The 17,450-nt window shown below is 53.7% G+C and overlaps 2 protein-coding genes across 3 annotated transcripts; both read left to right on the top strand.

Moving 5' to 3' along the window:
• The first annotated feature begins 1,495 nt into the window (after positions 1–1,495).
• NACA (nascent polypeptide associated complex subunit alpha) lies at positions 1,496–17,113 on the top strand. Of its 2 annotated transcripts, XM_067529682.1 has the most exons (8): positions 1,496–1,544; positions 3,223–3,294; positions 13,554–13,639; positions 14,091–14,168; positions 14,754–14,900; positions 15,344–15,472; positions 16,271–16,393; positions 16,986–17,113. In XM_067529682.1, exons 2-8 carry the CDS (start codon positions 3,225–3,227, stop codon positions 16,998–17,000), a joined length of 648 nt encoding a protein of 215 aa, XP_067385783.1. In that variant the 5' UTR covers positions 1,496–1,544; positions 3,223–3,224; the 3' UTR covers positions 17,001–17,113. The 2 variants fall into 2 exon arrangements, with proteins under 2 accessions (XP_067385783.1, XP_067385782.1); XM_067529681.1 differs by lacking the exons at positions 1,496–1,544; positions 3,223–3,294 and adding an exon at positions 10,508–11,276.
• Positions 5,492–10,390, top strand: LOC137141036 (uncharacterized; the record flags this gene model as incomplete). Its single annotated transcript, XM_067529838.1, has 3 exons — positions 5,492–5,810; positions 7,970–8,038; positions 9,579–10,390. A coding segment is annotated over exon 3 (669 nt), but the record flags the coding sequence as incomplete, so codon positions are not given.
• Positions 17,114–17,450: the final 337 nt, after the last annotated feature.

Here is a 17,450-nt window from a genome sequence, read left to right as displayed (position 1 = left end):
CTAGCTGGCTGCAAGTAGGAGTGGTGATGCTGACCGTAAGATGCTTGTAAATGAGGCCTGGGTCCTGCAGGTGATTGCATGCATGGTTAGCTTTACACATGGGCTTGTCCTGTTGAAACGTGGCAGAGTTTAGTCACGTTACTTAACGCACCAGTGATTAACATGATGTAGGAACCTCTGTAGACTAGAAATCAGTATGTCGCTGTAGGGACGGGGATCTAGGTTTGCAACTCCAGTTGCAAGATTGGAGCTTTCCATGGGGAACTCTGCGGGGTAGAGACCTCGCCTGCCCGTAGCTATGTATAGCACCTAGCACGAGCCGGGCACAAATTGGAAGAGAAAATGATTTTACTCTCCTGCATCCCTCTTACAGGACTTTCAGGTAGGCTGTATTGCCTAGTGGCTAGCGCACCACACTGGAATTCAGGAGACCTGGGTTCTGTTCCTAGTTCAGTTGGGCAAGTCAACTTCACTTCCCTGTGCCTGTTTCCCTGTCTTTAAAATGGGAATAAAGATGGTGACCCTCCTTTGAGATCTACTGGTGAGAGCTTAGGGGTTAGTGTTTGTACCGGTAGAAAATAGAGTTGTTCAGGCATACTTCTTAAGTTGAAGGCTTCCCCTTTTTGGCCTGCCCTATATCTAGGCTCGGAGGGACGAGTGAGCCAGGAAGTTCAATTGCCTCGATATAGCTAAAGGTGTGAATTGAAATGGGTTTAGAGCCCTCTGTGGACGCTAGTTTAAATGGACTAGGAATTGACATCAGCTAAACTACAAGAAACTCAAATCAAAGTTGGAGCATCTCAGTGAGGTTTGCAGGGGTTTAACTGACCTGGGGGGGGGGAGGGAAGGGAGAGGGTTTGTGTCTGTCCATGGGGCCAGGTTGTCTGGCAAATCAGACCTGCTGTGTCAGCTGCGGAAGAGTCACTCAACCCTCTCTCGCCCCCCAGCTGAGCCCGTTACCCCGCCGGGGCGGTGGGAGATAACAGGTGAGAACCTGACAGTCCCCAGGTTTGAACCTGGGGGGAGCAGACTAACCCCCCCCAACCTGCTTCCAGGGGGGGCAACTGGACCCCGCCTGGCTGCAGCCAGAATAGGGGTGGGGGCAGCCACCGGCTCCTGAAGGTGAGTGGGGCAGAGCAGGTGGCAGCCCCTAGGGATGTGGGGGGCTCCCCTAGGAGTGGGGGGCAGGCCCTGGCTGAGGTGGGGGAGTAACATGGAATAGCCTCTGGATGGGGAGTGCATGGGGGGGTCTTTTAAAGCAGGGAGCGGCCCCCTGGGGGGAGAGGCAAGGGCAGGGAACAGCCCCCCTGGCTGGGGGGGGGGGCCCTTTGGGAAAGAGGAGGGAGGAGCAAGGAACAGCCCCTGCCGGCGCTCCTTGTGCGGAGGGCGGGAAGGGAAGATCAGGGAACAGCGCCTGGGAGGAGAGCAGTGACGTCATGGGAGGGGTGCCCCCTGCCCCGGAAGCCCTCCCTCGCTCTCCCGGAAGCCGCCCCCCCGCCTGAGTCTCTCTTTTCGCCGCCATCTTGGAACCGGTTCCCCGCACAGTGAGTCCCGCGCCGCGTCTATCCGCCGCCATCCGCCTGGCGGCGGGCCGGGCTGGGGGCTCTAGGGGCGTGGGCCGCTCGGGGAGGGACAGGCCCTTGGCAGGGTGCTGGGGGGCCGGGCCCCGGCCCGCTTCGGAGGGTCCTGGGTCCTAGCCCGGCTGCGAGGCCTCCCTGCCCCGGGGAGGGGGCTCCTGGGTGGAGGACGGGGGGGGAGGTGAACTGGTCCCTGCGGCTCCTGGGGGCGAGCAGTGGACGCCTCTCCCCTCGGTGCCTGGGGGGCAGGAGGTGTCCCCCCCCAATGGATCTGGGGGGTAGGGGTGTCTCCCAGCTGGGTGTGGGGGGTAGAAAGTCGCCGTGGTTGGGAGGAATTGAGCAAGGGGGGGTATTTTCTAAGTGGGGGGCAGAGGTGGAGGACTGTCCATGGCTCTGTCCCCGATGCCCACCCTGTTCTGGGGCGGCTCAGGGCAGAGTTTCCTCGTGTTAGAATAACTGTGACGAATAGAATCAGCTCTGAAGAACATCCTGGGCTGGAGGGGGGGGTGTGTGTCTGAGCCTCAAGTTTGAAACCCCCAGACTGTCCAGGCCCCCCACAACTTCATATCCCCGACTTGACTCAGCCCTTCATACTGCCCAGGTAGATAAACCAAATCCCAAGTGCTGTACTGAGCGTGTGGGGTCTTCTGATGAGTCCTCAAAAAGTCCCTAAAGATGGCAGGGGGTGCTTCTCACAACACAGGATTGTCCCAGTGGCCTTGGCCAAAGCTGCTGGGTCCTTCCATCTTCCTGTAGTTTGCTCATTAGACAGGAAGAGTTTGATCCTTGATTGCCACCCGCTCACTATGTGGCCTCTGACCAGTCTCCTCAACTTTCTGCACCTTAATTTTTCTTCTTAATTTTCCCTTTTGAACTCCGGGTGAATTGTGGGAGTTGACTGAAGTCCTGTAAAGAGCTGTTGGCCAGGTCAAAAGTTCTGTGTATGTGGACCAAGAATTATTATCCAGGCCATTGAGTTTCATAGGAATATAGGGATTGCCAATGTGTCTCAGACCAAGTTCCAACCAACCCAGCATCCTGTCTGTGACTGTGGCTGGTAAAAGGGTGTAAGAACCCCACAGCAGGCAGATGAGGGATTATTTGACACACCCCCCCACCCCCCCCCCCATAGGAGTCATTCTGATTTCTAATAGTTAAATTGGCTTAAGTCCTGAAGCACAAGAGTTCATATCATTTCCATTAACTATGTTGGTATTAACTGTAACTCTGGATAGTCTTGATATCCATGTAAATATCCAATTCCATTTTGAATCTTGTTAAGTTCTTGGCCTCAACACATGAGACCAGCCACTATGATCACCAGTGCAGTCCCCTTGTCTCTGCGGACGTGCATAAAGAGTTTGCTTACTTGCTGAAAATGGGAAATGCTGTGATACAAGGGTTTGGTAATGGGAAAGAGCACTTAGTTGCAATTTCATGATGAAATAAAATTACAGCTTCTCTCTTGCTTGTTTTATGAAACTTCCTTATTTGTAGCCACCCAAAAGAGCATCTGTTTGGCTTTCCTGATTGTGAGAGACACATTAACTGTGAATGTCATGGAACTTTTTCTCTTAGCTCCCCAAATCCCAAAGAACTGAATCCGTCACTAATGGTGGCTTCTATTTTTCTTTCTTGCTGTCAGAAATGCCTGGTGAAGCTACAGAAACCGTCCCAGCCACAGAGCAGGAACTGCCCCAGCCTCAGGCTGAGACAGGTTGGTGTTGCATTGCTTTATTATACACCTCCTGAAAGGATCCTGAAACTCATCCAGCCTAAACTTCAAGAACAGGTGAAGCTAGTTTGTGGGGAGGGAGAACCAGAATATTTTGACCATTGGTGGCTTTTGGAAGTCTAGTTAAAAGCCTTGAAGAAGGAAGTTTGAGTGCTGGTAACTTGACTGGGTTCTGCTTGCTCAAATGGATGAGTTAAGGGGTCTCTTTGAATGGAAAGGGTCGTAGCATGCTTGAAGGCAGTAAGGGAGTCGGTCAGTACTACTGGCCAGCTGCACAACCAAGGCTTTGGCAGCGTAGGATGTGCAGAAGTACTAATTGTAAAACACCAGCCTGCTTCCATTTAGCTGGTGTTCTGACTTGCTGTGGTTACCGAGTGAAACACGCGTGTTGGTCTCATCTGCTCTAACCCAGGTGAAATGCTGGATGTTGGTTTTGTTGCTCTTGGTGCCTTTTCTCTTTCTCTTAACCACACATCTGTTTGGCTGCCTGCTGTTGTAAAAGGCAGAACTGTTTGTCCCACAGCAACTCCCCCTGATTGTGTGGGTGTTTCTTACTCAACCAGCTCCAAAGGTGCTTTATGCCAACAGTGATGTTAGTTATTAAATGTATGGTAACATTTCAGAGTCGGACAAAACGTTCCCAGTGTAGCCAGCTCTATGTTACACAGCCTACAGCCAAAGTATGCTTGGTACATTCAATAAAATGCTGATTCCCTCCACAGGGGGACGGTATCAGCTTATGTCACACATTTGTAACCTGCTGTTGTTACAAGTAACACCTGAAGTCCTTATAAGTGAAGCAGATTAGAGAAATCTAATTTTTCCAGCTTGTTTCCTTTGTGTCTTTGAGGGCACTTTGTGTATAGTCAATTCCACTTTCCCCTGTGTACTCATTTTCCCACACTGCAGGTATGGGTCTCTCACAAAACAGCAGGGGGGAGAAGAACCTTTTAAAGCAATAGGAAAGTGTAGCTATAAATCTGCAAAGATTCACCAAGCACTAGAGCAGGTGTAAGACCTGAGATTCCTTTTAACTGACAGATTCTCTCCAGTGGGGTGGCTAAAAGTGGACACGGGGAGCCATGTGATGCTTCCTGACTCCAGCCAGAAAGTTACAGCGGGGTCTGGCATTCACCACACACCATGCTGAGGAATGTGCTGTAAGAACGCCTGACTGCCCTCTGTGTGGGGGAGGAGTTGAACTGAGCATCGGGGTCAGCTTAAAAAAACCCAGCAGAACTCAACTTGTGTTTTGCAGTGTGCGTGAAGTTGGTAACAATTTTCAAACCCACTGTATGCTGTGCTTCTCAGCTGTCTCTCTTGAAGGTTTCCTGGGTGCTGTGATCCACTTACCAAGTAGTCTGACCTTGTTTGCTGCATTTCTGCCTAGAGGCTCGGGGCACAGTGCATGACAGTGGGACTGGGCCTTTCCGCACAGGCCTGAGGCGTGGGGGAGCATGACTGGTAAATGGGATGAATTCTGTCCACAGGGTGTGTGAGTTTGACTTGGGGACGACAAGAAAAATTGGGATTGTTGGAATGATCCAGGGGAAAGGTTTTATGAAGGGAAATAGCCCTGGGACTTTCCTATGGGGCAGCAAAAGTCCAGTTTTTTGGCATGATAGTTAAATTGTACCTGTTGGTCATGAGTCAAGTACGTAGCTCAGGGTGACTGGCAGTATTGTTCAGGCTGTCGTTTATTTTTTTTAAATGCCTCATTTGGGGGTAGATGTGATCCCTGTGGCAGAGTAACATCCCAGGCACCATTTGTGCCCTTTGGTAAATACTGTGCTGCAGTATCCCAGGCCTAGATTTTTCTCTAGGTCTCTGAGGATAACTCACACATTTTCCCCACTGTTGATTCTTCTCATCTCTTGGGTCTCTTCTTACCACACCATGGAGTATGGAAAGGTTGGTGGGTCTTGGTAGTAGGTGGTGCGTACTCAACAGCTGATGCTATTGCAGTAACTCCGCCCCCAGCCCCTGGGGAAGCAAGCCGGGATCTCACAGGAGTGACACTGGCAGCTGAGCAGACCAGAGCAGTTGCCACCAAGAGTCCTGAGGTGGCAGGCGAGCGTTCCCAGGCTGAGACTGTACAGTCTGAGGCTGCTCTGGAGTCTTCAGGTAGGTCTCAAGTAACTACAGGAGAGAACACGGGCTGATGAAGCGTTACCCTGTTTATAAAATAAAATCTGGCTCAGTCTCATCTAGGGCATTAAAAACACCAGCTCCGCATTGAGCAGACTTTTCCGAAGCCTAGTGGCGCACGAAAGGAGCTGCAGTTTAGAGGACTCTGATAACATGTACGATTACGTGTGTGTGTGATTTAATCTCTTAGATGGTTTCCTGGCCCTCTTGCCAACCAAGTCTCTCTCTGCTGGAGTTAGATTGGCCTGTGGAAAGAGCGTAAGGTACTGCTGAACTCCTAACTGAGGTCCAGCAATATGGGGCTTCATTTGCCACCTCCGCAGTCCAGTTACTAGGAGCTGTCACCCCATGTAAGTCTTAAGTGACCTTTTTAAAACAATTGTTAGCAACCTCCATGAAATCCACTGCTCTCCTGGATGTGCAGGAGATGCCCTTGGAGCACTCCGGGGAGGGAGGGAAGGGGGCAGGGCAGGGCAGGGCATTAGAGCTGGCAGTTGCACGGCAGCCGTGTTTCGTTGATGTCCCAGAGTGTTAATGTCTGAGGCATCTTGAGTGAATGTGGAAGAAGCAATGAGTCCTTGTGGAGACTGGAAAGAATTTTTCAAAGGGGGAATTATGGCGAATGCCCCCTGCTGCCCGATTCATGCTTGGCTCAGCACCTTTCTGAGATTAGCTCACCTTTGTTAGACGTGGTCGTTTCCCTGCCCTGAAGCCGGTAATTTCCAGGGGATGTGTGCTGGGCCTTTCTTCCCTGTTGCTCCAGGACTGCAATTTTAGACTCCAGTTTACCTCCCGTCCTCTCCATTCTGATGTGTTCTATCGGCTTACGTTTCATTAACACTTGAAACCAGCTCCTGCTCGTTTCCCTTGGGGGGACTGGAGGCTTTCTTTTGGGGCCTCACCCCACATGTGGGCATTGATCTGAGGTATCGGCGTGTGCGCTAGTGTCTCCTCCTGCACTGAGTGCAGAACTGGGCCTGGCTGTCTGACTCTCAGCAGCTGAGATGACAGGTTCCGGTCTTTGACTGACACTAATCCCAATTTGGGAAAGGCTGAGCCAGGACAATACATATGCAGTCCGCGTCTGCCCTGAATGAGTAGACAAGTGATCTGTGCAAAGTGGCTTTTGTGCTGGCTCCCTAAATCAGTGGCTGATTCATAAATGAGTCAGTCATTCATATCTGGATCATGGTTGCAGCTCTCAAAATGTCAGCACACGGGCTTTTAATGTCAGCGCATGGGCTTTCTCTCTCACCTGGCTCAGCCAAGAGCTTTGAGTTTGGCCTGTGGAGGTAGGCTTGGGAGTGGTTCCCCCAGCATGAGCAGGGAGATGGCATGGTTTGTTTGGGTGAGGTGGGTTTGCAGCTTCTCTCATGTGGGCTCAGTGGCAAATGTCTGTCCCAGACAGCCTCTTTCTCTTCCCCTCCCAGGGCAGGAAGGTTAGTGACAGCTGTAGCCGCTTGCTCAACAAAGCACTGGGGTTACCTTCATGCTGCATCCAAGTCTTGCATTCTGCATTAGTCAGCACTGCCCTGCTGTGAGAGGACCTGGCCCTCTTCTGGAGTGAGAGCCAGGGGTCAGACTCACAAAATGCCTTTCCCTTCTACTGTATTGCTGTTCGGGAGAGCCATACAGAGCCAAGACCCTGCAGACCGCACCTGAGGGCTGTTGGGAACAGACCTTTTTTTCCCCGTCCTCATGCTCATCATGAAGCCGCCCTTATTCCTAGCCTCTAGCCCCTCCCCATGGAAGCTGATGCTGGGTTAACTGGTTTAACAGCCGGAACAGCTCCCTATTCCTGTTTAAATAGTGGAGTTCTGGGGTTTCAAGCTGCTTCCTGTCACTGCCCCAGGCTGCTTGAGTCACACCCAGTGTCTCCAGTGCGTCTGTACGTTGTGGTGGAGTATACTGTGGAACAGAGACAGCCCTTCTCCTTGCCTGACCCCTCTGCCTGCTGGGCTGAGCAACATGCCTGCCGCTTTGTGCCAAGCAGGTTGCTGCTCATCCGAGCCAGCTCATTCATGTGTGCTGCCAAATGCAGCCTCTTCCCCTGTCCTTTGATAAAAACTAAGAAGGTTTCTCCCAGGTTCTCACCACACTTGTTCCACCACCTTCTTCCAGAGACCCTGATGGGCTCTCCCCCTCTGAGGTTTGGGGTACATCTAGCACTCAAGAAAGGGAAAGGTTGATGCCCCTAGCTAGAGTTATACATCATACAGGCAGGTGCTGTATGGTGTGGCATACAGCTGTTCCAGTGCATCTGCCTCCTGACGGGCAGAGCCATCTGCTGTTCAGGTCAGCATAACGCTGCGATAGCTGTCTGTCACTGGGATTGTGGCTCGGCCTAGGTTTGATCTCTGGTATCCAGAGGTGAAAAGGTGAGCGAAACCATTCTTGCGAGACCTGGTTTTTGTTGGAAATTGAGCAAATGGAGCAGAACCTTCTTGCTTGCAGCAGTTCCTGGTTGGAAGGATTTGTTGGTAATAACCTTTTGCTCTTGCTTGTTTAGCTCCTGCTGTCCCTGCCCCTCCTGCAGTGTCCGCAGCTGCTCTTTTTGAGCCGCCTGTTCAAGCGTCAGGTATTCTGAACTCGTGACCCACATGTGCGTCTCATTAACAATGTTTGCTGTGCTGCATAGTCCCATTAACAAAAATGTTTAGCAAAGAGTGTCATGTGCAGTGCAGGAGCCAGGACTCCTGCGTTCTTCTCCCAGCTCTGCCACTGACTCACTCTGTGACTGTGTGTGAGTCACGTCACTTCTGTGTGCCTCAGTTTCTTTATGTGTAAAAGAAAGCCTGCATCGCAGAAGCACACGAGGCCTTTAATTGCATGTTTGTAAAGCACCCTAGATGGATGAGGCTAGAAGAGATGGAGGTGTTTGCTCCTAGGATCTGAGGGCAGCCTTCCCGGGATAGAGGATGCGTGTGAGCGCCTGGCGTGTTGATCAAGCTGCAGCGTTCAGTGGCTGTACAGAAAGCTGTTTTCTTCCTGTTCTCAAGCATCCCAAATCCTAGGAGACAAACAGTCTGGACTAGCCCTGAGCGTGGGATGGCCATGCTCTGCCCAGCTGAGGCTGCATCAGGCACTTGCCAGGATCCTGAAGGCTACACCGTAGCTGCCTAAAAAGAAGCGGTTTGCAGCCAGCCTACTCTTTTTAATTTGGAGACTGTGCAGCTGGGATCCTGCCCTCTTTGGATCCCGGTGGAGCCCTGCACGCTGGGGCCTGCTGCCTCTGCAGACCACACCTTCATATTAGCTGAGGGAGCCAAGCTTTGGCCTAGACAGAGCAGGCTTTGAATTGAGCTGTGTGACACCCAGGGGTGTGTTACTTACCCCACGCTCCCAGAATCCGTTTGGGAGAACAATTTAATGTTTGTACCAGTCTGCTGGGACAGCATCCTCCACCGAAGGAAGAGGGGGGGATTTCTAGAATCAGGCAAACTCCGAACCAACCACTCCACCTGGCTTGTCAGGCACTAGTACACAGCATCTAGAAGCTCAGACAGGGTCCTGGGTTGTAGGCCAATGGGCTAGAATGATGTCCAGGGTCTCTGTGTTGCTAGAGCTGCCATATTTCTGTATCTGTCCCGGAGCCTAGGATCATTTCATTGAAGTTATGGGCTGGAAAACGAGCTGACGCAGCGTTCTTCCCCAGTGTGCTACTGACAATTGTAGGCTCTGGGTGGCCGCCAGCATCCTGGATTAGGGGGTTGTGTGTGCGCCCCCAAGAGGTGGGGGTCAGGGGTGGGGCTGAGCATTGTAGGTGTGCAGGTAGGGCTAGGGAGGAGGCGTTGCCATTGCTGTTGGGGTGTTTTGTGTGTGAAAATACATTGATCTGTCTCCCTCTGGAGGGTGGGAAGGGTGAGGCCCCTGTCGTGTGTGTGTAGCTTTTTGAGGGCCGCAAGGGAGATGGTGTCTGAAGTGCCATCACCTGGCAGCGTCCCAGCGAGGGCGTGGATCAGGAGCGGGGGCCGCCTGCCCGCCCAGGTAACTGAGCCGCAGCCCACGCAGGGTTGCTCCGGATAACTCACCTTTCTCCCTCTTCCCCCTTGTTTTTCTTTTCTCATTGGTTCGCTTTGTTTCTCTCTCTCCATCTCTTCCCGCTGCTCCTTCCCCAGCATTAGCTCCATCTCCTGCTGCGCACCCTGCCCAGCCCTGCCCTCTGAGTGCCCCCGTGGTGGTACCAGAGCAGCCCCCTTCCTCAACCTCTCTCCCTGCTCCCCCTGCCACGCCTGCCTCCCCACCTGTGGTCCCAGCTACGATGCCCCCTACCTTTTCCAGTCCCTTAAAGCTCCCAGCTGCAGCTCTTGGTGTCCCAGGGGCCAGTCCCCTTCTCCCTGTCTCTCTCGCAGCCCCGACTCTTGGGTCCTCAGCTGATTCTGCCACTGCTTCCCCAGTTACTCCAGCGTCCCCTGTGGGCCCAGCACTGGCATCTCCTCCTTCCTGTATTACCCCAAGCTCTCCCCTGGCCCCTCTCACCCCTGGGGCCCCAGCCCCTCTCACCCCCCTGGTGGCACCAGCCTCTCCCAAATCCCCAGTTTTGACAGCTCCTGTTTCTCCCCTGACTTCCCTCGTTCCTCCTGTGGCCCCAATTCTGGCGGCTTCTGCTTCTCCTGTGGCCCCAGGCCCTCTGGCTCCTTCTGCAATCTCAGCTGCGCCCCCTGTGGCTTCTGCCTCTGCCCCCGTCACCCGTCTGGCTCCTGTTTCTCCCCCTATGACATCAGCTGTGGCTGCTGCTACCCCTGTGGCCCAACCTGTGTCCCCAGCCCCTCTTGTTCCTCCTGCAGTCCCTGCTGTGCCCCCAGCCCCTCTCACATCCCCTGGGGCTTCAGCTTCTCCAGTGGTCCTGGCTGCTGCCCATCTGGACCCAACCTCTGCCCCAGCTTCCTCCATTCCCCCCATGACCCCTGCCCCAGCCTCCTACAGCTCCCCCCAACCTCCTCCACTCCCCAACCCCTCTCTCCCCCCCAAAAAGGCCCCAGCCTCTCCTACAGCTCCTGCCCCAACCCCTTCCACTCCCCCTATGACCTCTGCATTTGCCCCAACCCCTCTCCTTTCCCCTATGGCCTTAGCCTCTCCTGCAGTTCTTGCTTCTGCCCCAGCCCCTCTCCTTCCCTTGGTGGCTCCTGCATCTCCAGCAGCTCATGTTGCCCCCGCTGTGGCTGCGGCTTCCCCTGTGCCCCCTGCCTCTCCCCCAGCTCCTCCTGCTTCAGCCCCACTGACCCCAGCCACCCCTTTGGGCCCAGCTCCCGGCCTTTGCCCTGTGACCCCTGTTTCTCCTCCAGTGCCCCTCACACCCCCTGTGGCCCCCGCCTCTCCCACTTCCCCAGTCCTGGTGACCCCTGTCTCTCCCCCTGTCCCAGAGGCAGTAGCTGAGGCTGCTGCCCCTGGCTCTGCTCCTGCCTCCTCCCCCAAGATCATCCTTGCTCCCCAGAAACCAGCTTCCTCGCCTCTTGCTTCCACCGACCTCCATGCCCCTCCCCTGACTCCAGCAAGTAACCACGCCCAGCCTGACACCCCAGCACCTCTTCCCACTTCCCCTGCTAAAGAGCTCACCCCCTCTCCTGGGCTTCCTGCACCATCCCCCCCTTCCTCCTCATCTGGTCCAGCGCCAGCTAAACCCCCAGCCCCTGTCTGTGCTGCTGCCATCGATGACGACGAACTGCCGCCTCTCATCCCCCCCGAGGGGCCTGCTGGGGAACTGCCTTTGCAGCCGATCCTGGTGGATCTCTCCTCTCCCAGACCGGCTGTGGCCCCTGCTGAGGCCCCAGCTCCTCTTCCTCCAGCCAAGCAACCTCTGCTGAAGAATGACAAGGGTATTTGCCATCTCGGTTTGCTGTGTGCATGGAGTGTCAGCGGCTGCCCACCGAGTACTAACCCCGTAGAGACCGTCGGGCGTTGATGCCCCTGCTTGGTTTGTTAGCCTAGAAAAGTAGCATTTAGCTGCAGTGCTGTGTAGTGAGGCTAAAATAACCCCGTGCTGAGCCACGAGCACTGAGCGGGATCCTGGCTGCGGGGAAGCCTCTTGTCCGTGGGGTCCCGGAATTGGGCAGCTCACAGCCCGCTGCGTGGTCTTGGGTGGGACGCCAGCTTCGGTGCGGTTCACGTCACTAGCGCAGGGTTCTCGGGCACACGCTGAGCACGGGGTGACTTGCAGAGGGGATGGTTTGAATTCTCTTCTGTCAGAACCAGCATCACCCGCAAGCCCAGTCGGAGCCTCCCACTGGTTTGTTTCTCTAACATCTGCCGGGTATTTAATCCGTTCCTCTCCTAATTCTCTGTGTCTCGGCCACCTGGTGGGGACCTGGGTTAGCGCAAAGATTGCCAGAGAAGCCAGGGTTAATTGTGCTCCCTTTCAATCTGCCTTTGGGCTGATGCTTGCAATTCTGCTTGGATTTTGTGTCCCTGCTGGTTCACCTCAGGCATGACTGGTTGGATACCCTTTTACTTCCCTGGCGGGGGAAGAAACAGCAAGTTTGATGTTAAAATGTGTCCCTGTGGTAGTTCTTAGCGTGTGTGCTTGTCAGATGATCTATCTGCACCCACTTCTGGGCCGTGGAACGTGGTTGTATGTCACTGGTGGGCACGGCACACCCTGAATGAGATGCATGCAGCATTTAGTGCAGGGCCCTGAGGGCCGGTGTGAGAGTGGCTGGTGGTTCTGTCTAGTTACCGAGCCCGGTATCCTCTCCCAGCGAGATTGTGGCACGTGAAAATCACTGATGGGGCTGGGTTTGTGTCCTAGCTGGGCTTCGTTTCTGAACTGAACGTTAGCGCACGGGAGGAGGGTTGTAACTTGTGCCTCCCAGTCTGCTCTGTGGGGTCAAGTGCGGCACAGACGGATTCTGCTTCTTCACTTCCGTGTGCTCAGGCACATTCAATTCTCCAGCACGTCATGGCTTGCAAACTAGCTACACCCACTGCAGCGGAGACTTGCACGAACTGCCGGCGGTCCTCTGCGTCTTACCAGAATCCTGGCTACTTCTGGGCAGTGGCACATCCAAAGACACTGCTTTCCTGCTCAGGGTTCTTGGTCTAATTGTTGTTGTACCATCCCCTTTAATAGAGAGCCATGGATGGGCCTGGCTTTGTGCGAAGACACAAAGCAACTGTGGGAACTCAAGGTGAATGGGATCCAATTTCCCTGCTCTAGGTCTGAGCTCCTACAATCCTTGGTTTTGCTATAGTCTAAACAGACTGGAGAGGCATTAACAGACATCAGTTTTTGGCCTCCCAAGGTTCCCTGTTGGTGCGAGTTATGCTCCGCTAATTCGATCTCCCTGTGCAGTCAAGCCTGCCTTTATACTTGTTTATAATCTGGTCATGCCCCTAACTAACACTTTACTGCTGATGAATGTAGAGGTTCGGGCTTGGAGCCAGATCCTGCAAAGAGCAGATACTTGTGACTGCCACTGGCTTTAAAGGAGGTTGGGGGTGCCCAGTGTCCTCTATATTAGGTGTGGATACTTCCACACTTAGTCTATTGGAGTACCTTGAATTTCCTTCCTGTTTCTCAGCTTCTAGTCTGGATAGAATACCAATCCTCCCCCCCAGGTCCTGTAATTCACCCTCCCTTCCCTAGCCAAAATCCAGTGGCAGATGTGTAGGCAGTGCCTGTAAACCCAATGGCCTCATAGATAAAAGTTCTGATCCGCTTCAGTCTAGCTCTTAGAGCAGGAGTGGAAGGAGCAGGCAGACCTGCAGCCTGGCCCAAGCCAGTCTGCTTACTAGGGTCTGTCTGTCGCTCCACCCCCATTTCAAAGCACTGGATTTCCAAAGCATTTGGTGCTACTAATCTGTGTGATCCCCCTTCATGTGTGCCTGCTCCCTCATTACCCAGGGAGATCGGTGTGGGGAGAACTCCTCCTATTCCAGGTCTTGCCTAAGTTTATTGGCTTGAAGTTCATTTCAGTGAGAACTGGGACAGTGGAGCAGTGTCAACCCTTTGCTATAATGAGACCCTAAACAACCCAGTGGCAGTAGCTCTGTCAGAACAGGGTAGCTTCTTTAGCCCCTTCTGTTTCCTTTGGACTTGCCTGCCACTCCCCACAGGGAGCCACACTGGAAAATATGACGCAGATTTGTTCCCATAGGGTCCGGCACAGAATCCGACAGTGACGAATCGGTGCCAGAACTCGAAGAACAAGACTCTACACAGGCCACGACACAACAGGCACAGGTGAGGGGGCCGTATCCGTGCAGTATACGTGGCTGATCCCTGGCTTTCGGGAGCGAACAGGGACCTTTTCCGCTGCATAGTGCCACAGAGCACTGTGATCTGTGAATTAACTAACTGAGCCCAAGCAGACGCTCAGGGGGAAGTGAACATGCAGCTGTCACTAGCAAAGCAATCCCCCCGGGCGCAATCCCTCCCAGTCCCTGTAGAGCCTGTCTCAGCTAGCTCACGCTGCTGTTGGTGCTGGCCGTAGGAGAGTCATGCAGTGCATGCTAAGTAGGCCTGTTCCTCCTTCCCCCAGTCCGTGAGTTTTACAGTGCGTGTGGCACAGGCTGTCAGGATGGCAGAGCAGGCCTTGCTGTGAGGTGCCATCTCAGCTGCTCCCCCTGCTGTTGGGTCCTTGGGCCTCTTCCCCAGGATTTCCTAAGGTCCGGCTTGTTTTCTGTCCCTGCAGCTTGCAGCAGCAGCTGAAATAGATGAAGAACCAGTGAGCAAAGCAAAACAGAGCCGAAGTGAAAAGAAAGCACGAAAGGTAAGAGAAGGTGGCAGATGGGCCCAATTCATCACCCTTCTTTAGGGAGTCAGCCAGCTCAGCTGGGAAGAGAAATGGTTCTCTCAGGAGCCTGGCATGATCTCCGTGTGCATGGGACTTGTATCCACTGGGCCCTTTCGATTTAGCCCTTGCCCATTCATTTCCTGTCATGCCCAGCATGGTGTTGCTTGTGTGGTGCCATATCGCCTGATGCCCTGTGCTGTACTGGCACAGCTGACGGGGAGCTGAGGGGACGCTTGTGACCCTCTGCCTTTCTCATCCGCTGATCTCAGAGCCCAGCCCTCACAACTCCCAGCTGAGGAGGTACGCCCATTTCACAGGAGACATCGAAACAGAGAGAGGTGACCCGAGGTGTCACAGCATGTCGGTGGAAGAACTGGGGATGAATTCTGCCTCCAGGTTCTCTCCACTCAGCCTCTGTCTAAAAGGCTTCAAAGGCTTCTCTGCAGCAGTAACGTGCAGAGGTTGCTTTATGGGATACAGAGCCGGTGAGCTAGCTACACCCTTGTCTAGGCTGTCTCGATGACTTATTTCTCCTTCCTTCCCTTCTCCTTTGCTTTCAAGGCAATGTCCAAGCTGGGCCTTCGCCAGGTCACAGGGGTAACCCGAGTCACCATCCGGAAATCCAAGAACATCCTCTTCGTCATCACAAAGCCAGACGTGTACAAAAGCCCCGCATCAGACACCTACATAGTCTTCGGCGAGGCAAAGGTGAGCTGAGCCCACTAGTGATGGATGGATTGCGGGGGGGAACGTCTGACGGCTCTTTCAGTCTAGATTCACAGCAGCGCAGTGGCCCAGCCAGACTTGGGGGATTGCAGTTCTTGGTTGTCTCACTTCAAACAGAACAGTGCCTCCATAACAGGTGCAGCTGGCAGTTTCCTTGCTGCTGAGCATGTGCCTGCTGGGGTGTGGCTGGACTTTGAATGCTCTCTGGGCTCTGGTTTCTCATCTCCACTACACAGCAGATCGCAGCAGAGCCACGGTTGGGCTTGCACTGCCAGAAGAGCAGGAAACGTGCTGTGGTTGACTCTGAAGGCCCTTGGATCTCCTGAACCCCCATTTTGCAGTCCTGGCCTCTCTTTGGGTTCAGTTTTAAATGGTAGCTCCTCCGCCAGCATCTCACTGTGCTCTGTGCTTCTCCCATCCCCCAGATCGAAGATCTGTCCCAGCAGGCGCAGCTGGCAGCCGCCGAGAAATTCAAAGTGCAAGGAGAAGCCGTCTCAAATATTCAGGAAAACACACAGACTCCCACCGTACAGGAGGAGAGTGAAGAGGAAGAGGTGAGTTGCCTCTGGGGGCTGAAATGGAAGCCTACAGCCAGTGCAGTTCAGATGAAGGGACCCGCTGTATTCATCTGCACGGGTGGTTAATGGAACATGCTAGCTATTGGGACTCTTGCCCACCCTAGTGTCCCCATCTAGCAGGTGTTCAGGAAACAAGTTGGGGCTGGGTTCCCAGCCCGTTTCCACATCACACAAACCATCAAACCAACTGATCCTTTCTTTGGGAAGCCTGGCAGAGACCTTGGACTCCACAGGCCCCAGACATTTGTTATCCTTCCCCGCTCTGGAGTAGGCACTTCTCGCCAGCACTAATTATTACAGTTATTGGGGTCCTGCTCCTCAGCCTCCCCGTTGCACTCACCTGCACAGCATTCTCCCACCACGAGGCTCCCCCTGAAGCTATTTCCCTCTTACTCAAGTTTCTGAGCCCATTTGCTCCTGTAAACTTGTGCTAGGGATTCCCTGTTTCTTCCTCCACCACTCTGCCCTAATGGTAGAAAGAAGAAACTGGCCATGGGGCTGGCTGTCCCAGAACCCCCTGCAGCGTAGGGCTGCTTGCACCTTCCTTCTGAAGCAGCTGGTGCTGGCCACGGTCAGGAGACAGGTCTGATCTAGCATGGTAATTCCTCTGCTCCTGTGAAGCAGCCATTTCCCCAATCTGCAAGCAATGAAATCAGATCATGACTGCTGCTACCACTTGGGCTGTCCGCAGTGGAACAGGGCCGTTTCTACATCCCCGGCACAAAGAGATCTGTGCCGTCGCCTGGGAGACAATCCTGGTCTCTTCTCGCTTAGGTTGATGAGACCGGCGTGGAGGTGAAGGACATCGAGCTGGTCATGTCCCAGGCGAACGTGTCCCGAGCGAAGGCTGTCCGTGCCCTGAAGAACAACAGTAACGATATTGTAAATGCTATTATGGTGAGTGGCCCCTGGAGTGGAGTTCCCAGCCAGTCGAGTGAACCCCAACTTTGGGGAGTAGAAGTTAGTTTGGAGTGAATCTTCCCTGACTGGGAAGAACAGGGCACACTCATTTCACTGCTGATGGGTGGAGGGAAGCTTACTGCTCAGTTACCATGACGGCATGTCCCTCTCTCCATGTCTCAACTCGCCCACTCTGCGTCATTCTGGCCGTTTTCGTCGTCTGCGCCGACGTCACCCATTGGGAGTCGGGGGAGATGACAGATCCAGTGATACAAAATCAGCTTGGGTCTGTGTGATGATTTGGGGAGGGGGGGTGTCACCCTGCCTTTGCCTCCTCCCCCACGTGTCTGGTCAGGATATCACACAGCTCTGTGCCCTCAGAGCAGCCATAACAGCTTTCCCCGAGGCCGTCTGGTAGATAAACAGTCTGAAGCTCACGCTGTTCTGTTGCTTCTGCGTCAACGTGCCAGAGGGGGCCTGGGGCTGGAGCACTGACCTTAGCCAAATCTACTGGGAGTTCCAGATCCTCCACCACCACCAGGGATAGTTTGTAACCTCTCTTTCTCTCTCTCTCTCTCTCTCTCTCCAGGAATTGACGATGTAGCCATCGGAAAGGAGGAACCTTTTGGTTTTTCAGAGAAGAGTAAAATGCAGCTAAATTTAAAATTTGTACTATTTCTATCGAATAATAAAAGTTATGGCTTATTGTTGGTGAAATCTTTTATTTTTTGTTTTGCTTTTTGTTCCCCCCTCTGCCCCCCGAGGTCACAAAGAAGTGTAAATGCTGATCACAGACAAGATCTCAGGCCTGATATTGTCTGTCCTTTGCTGTTCCAGGGATGCACACTTGCTAGTTCTGATATTTCCGTGTGAAGGTTCGCCCACCTGTAGGGGCAGCGAAGGGATCGGACTCTGGCATGCGAGTGTTCTGTCACGTGTATGGAACGCTGATCTTATTTCAACTTTAAACACCCAATGTCTCAAGTTGTCACAAATTCTAGTGTGCAGAAGTTAGAAAATCTTTTATGGGTGCCATCCCCCAGCGGTGGTGCCA

This window comes from Emydura macquarii, unplaced genomic scaffold, assembly GCF_026122565.2.
Source record: "Emydura macquarii macquarii isolate MOO-44397 ecotype Brisbane River unplaced genomic scaffold, CSIRO-AGI_Emac_v2 contig_2994, whole genome shotgun sequence".
Lineage (NCBI taxonomy): Eukaryota > Metazoa > Chordata > Testudines > Chelidae > Emydura > Emydura macquarii.
The sequence above is the reverse complement of the archived record's forward strand: the minus strand, read 5'-3'. Positions and strand labels throughout refer to the sequence as shown.